The sequence below is a fragment of the Arachis duranensis genome, chromosome 9 (genome assembly GCF_000817695.3).
Source record: "Arachis duranensis cultivar V14167 chromosome 9, aradu.V14167.gnm2.J7QH, whole genome shotgun sequence".
NCBI classification, from domain to species: Eukaryota; Viridiplantae; Streptophyta; class Magnoliopsida; order Fabales; family Fabaceae; genus Arachis; species Arachis duranensis.
In genome coordinates this window covers 496146-499962 of record NC_029780.3, presented here as the reverse complement: position 1 = coordinate 499962, position 3817 = coordinate 496146, and the positions used below count along the sequence as shown (strand labels likewise).

General features: G+C 34.2%; 1 protein-coding gene across 1 annotated transcript in view; it reads right to left on the bottom strand.

Moving 5' to 3' along the window:
• Positions 1-2912, bottom strand: part of LOC107463811 (translation initiation factor IF3-1, mitochondrial) — a 4657-nt gene extending 1745 nt beyond the window's left edge. Inside the window, exons 1-6 of the mRNA XM_016082690.3 lie at positions 2705-2912; positions 1896-2111; positions 1488-1587; positions 1038-1108; positions 542-640; positions 197-253 (exon numbers count right to left, since the gene is read on the bottom strand). Coding sequence (XP_015938176.1) covers positions 197-253; positions 542-640; positions 1038-1108; positions 1488-1587; positions 1896-2108 — 540 coding nt within the window. The 5' untranslated portion in view covers positions 2109-2111; positions 2705-2912. The remainder of the gene's footprint in view (positions 1-196; positions 254-541; positions 641-1037; positions 1109-1487; positions 1588-1895; positions 2112-2704) is intronic.
• Between the last annotated feature and the right edge of the window lie 905 nt (positions 2913-3817).

Below are 3817 nucleotides of genomic sequence, written 5' to 3'. Positions count from 1 at the left end.
TGTATCCATCTAGATTATTTGCATGCCTTAAAGCCGATTGCAGCAAGCCTATAAATGGGAACATAGTCAAAATACATGTTTAACAGATTTGACCTACAGCAAATAATTTTGATTTGAAAGAAATAAGCTTGCTTAAATATGTAAAGGATAAATAAAAAATAAAAGGAAGGATGAAGTGGAGAAAAAAAAAACTTACAGTTTTTCCAGAAAACCGTACTTCCTTACATTCTCCTTTTCGCAATGTCAGTTCAGACTGCATTTGTTAGAAAACTGATTAACAATAGTGCATATCATAAAGATTTGTCTTTGGCAACTCATTAAGCACGCCTTAAAAGCAGAATGAGCATATTGCTGACATTTTCACGGTACAGTGTAGTTCAAGCACCAGTAATTTGCTAATTAAAGATTCATATGTTTTAGTGTATGACCGAAAATTCAAAGACCAAAAGAAAACAAAAAATCTCATATCCAATTTCAACCAAAAGCAATTTACAGAAACGACACAAGCAAATCGAAAACATAAATCCATTGCATAATGCACCTTGCTTTTAGCACGCTCCTTTTCCTTTTCTTGTTTCTTGTATGTTTCCTTGTGGTAGTCCATTATTTTTACAACAGGTGGATTACCATTCCTCTGAACCTGTAATACATGACCAAGCACTCATATAATAAATGTCATACCTCATGTAATTCATGTAACTTTCTTAATTCATACTTCTATAAAAATGTTAGTGCGTCAAAGTTGACAGATATGACACATGGGTATATAAATTATTACTGGTCACAACATGCCCCAAATATCAAGGATATGCTGTTGGTGGGGGGTGAAAATGATCACACTCTTTACCAAAATCCAGATTATGACATAATCACTGGAAAGACCCCAGGATAGCAGAAAAACAATAAATCCTTCAGTAAACATTTTCATTCAAATTATGTAACCTACTTCAACTCAACACCTATATTATGCAAGTATATCGAAATATCAGTTAAATGGCAAAGACTCTAGAAGAAAATAATAAACTAAAAATAATCACCTCAACCAAATCAAGTTTGAGCTTCCTGGCACGATCAAGTGCTTCAAACCTTGATATTATTGAATGATTCCCTGTGAATTTCATATTGTCATAAATAGAAAATAAAGATGATCTTTCAAGCAGACATATATCTAATTGGTATGTTTCCATCCACAGCAGATCCATGGATATCTATCATCTAAGCATGAGTGCATGACTCCAAAACATATTACCATTCATAAAAGATAAAACAAAATGGCTAAACTGCAAGCCCCATAGTAATGAGCTAGTGCAGCATAACCATTATGAAAAATAAATCAACATTCCTCAATTTATGCAATTAAGAATAAGAAAAGACGAATGATGGTAAGACTTGAAATTCAACATAGATATGCAATGCTGTCCAATATGATAACAACAAAACAAAATAAAAGAACCAAATCCCCATTCATTAGCATGAGAAATTTGTACCATCGTCAAATACAAGCCTAACATATTGAGCTTTGATTTGGTCATTCAATCGTCGCCCTTCAATGGAGTCCTCTTCTTCCTTCTTCCACTTACTCTGAAACTGAAATCCCAAAATGTATCAACTGACATCATCAAATCCAAGACCACTACCATTTAACCATTAATGCCCACTCCATCACAACATAACCCGGCCTATGCTAGCAAAATTCAAAACCCTCCACAAGTTCAACGCAGAAAAATGACATTCCCCCACATTGATCAGCCATGAAACAAGTCAATAATCAACCTAAAAACGCCCCACCATGGATAGCAAAACTAATAAAAGCAACCCAATTCCAATCACTGTTAAGATTCAAGACAACAGCTTCGACAATAACCTCGAGCATAGACAAAAGCTTGAAAATTTACCTGAATGGGAGCAGCAAAAAACCTCACGCTACTAGAAACGAGAGGAGGTGTGTCATGGAATGCCCAATAGGGCTGCGGAATCCGAAGAGTGCCTGGTTTTGGAATGGAATTGATGGATGAAGAATGGGGAAGCCGCATGTAACATCTATGGTTCTTTAATTGGGTGAAAGCTGTTTTGAGCTTGTTGTTTCGGATTCGTTGCAAAAACGCCATTACCTTAACAAAATCAGAAGTGTTAGAGTAACTGTAACTGTAACTGAGGTCACTTTATTGTTCAGTAATGGCAGAAATAGAAAATAGAGTTTGAGCTTCTAATAGATATGGTGACAAACAAAGATATGCTGACACTTAACCAGAAAGAATTTTGTTGAAACCTACTTTTGTGTATATTTAGGAGAAGATTTACCAACAACAGCACATTCGATCATCAATAAAAATCACCAGCAACAACAAATTAGATAAAATTAAGTAACAATTACAGAGCAAGCAAGCAACAACACAATGCAAAGCGAGGGAATTGCGCATGAGTCAACAATAATACTCATCTTATAGCAATAACAACAACATCACCGCATTCAGCATCAATAAAAACTAAAAAGTCATGAACTTTTTCGAATAATTTTTTATTTTCAGCTTGCGTCAACATGTAAACACCAAAATATGAAGTAAAAAGGAAAGAATTACATGAACGAATTCGAAAACTGCAGAAATTAGAAACATTAAAACATAAATAAATTCAATGTAAAAAAGAACGAAAAATATAGCTATGAATCTCGGAAAAGAGAGAGATTGGAAGAGTAATATAATACCTAGCGAGAGGGAAGAAGAAGAAGAAGAAGCTGAAGACGAATCTGTGACGCTGAAGAGAGAAATAGTTATAAGTAGGATTTTGTGTTTTCAGGGGTTTAAGGGCACTTTCGTAATTGTGCTTCTCTCCGGCTGGTTTCTTCTGCTTCAGTTTGGAAGATCCATGGTGGTTACTGGTTAGTGTTGCCTTTTGTCACGGCCTTGGACACACTCCAACGCTACCGTGCCGGCACTCGGACTTACTCAACCTCTTGAGCTAAGACCAAGTCAGCCTAACCCTCAATACTTAGCAAGAAAGCTAAGAACACAAGAGAACACAAGAGAAAGGAAGCTTTGGTGGAAGAACACTTTATTGCTCAAGTGTGGTTACAAATGATTCACACACACCCAAACTCTAACTCTTACCCCTATTTATAGCCATCCACCTCCTCAATGGATGGTTATGATTAAATCTAATCAACGGTCCAGATTAATCATCCAGAACCTTCTTTACAAATATCTATCCTACCACAACTCTCTAAATGTTTCTAGATTATTCCATACCACTCTTTATACTTCTATATACATCTACACTCTTCTAGAATATTCCGTGATCTTCTAAAGTCTTCTAGAACCTTCTAGAGTATTCCAGAACCTTCTAGGACATTCTAGAACGTTCCGGAACCATCTAGAGTATTCTCAAACACTCCAGAAAACTATACAAACACTGTTAAATATAACCTTCTAAAAATTTACCGTGACAACTCGCTCTAAATTAACCAATTAGCCATAACTACTCCTGTCTTCCTGATTAAAAACAGAAGCTGAAAACGACTGTACCTACAATACACGTGTTATTATAGTAATTGCTAAAAAAAATATATATATACAAACTTACCCCTTTATCTTGTAATTCATCATATAAATATACAATGTTTAATATTGTTGACAATAATAATAATAACAATAATAATAATAATAATAATAATAATATGTGGAACTTTGTTTAATTATTCATATACTTAATTTAATTGTATTTTTCTATTAATACGTTAAATATTTTTAATAGTATTTTTGATAATTTAGTTTTCATGTTAGTACATATATTAAAATGGCTTAAAAACTAAAAAATAGGT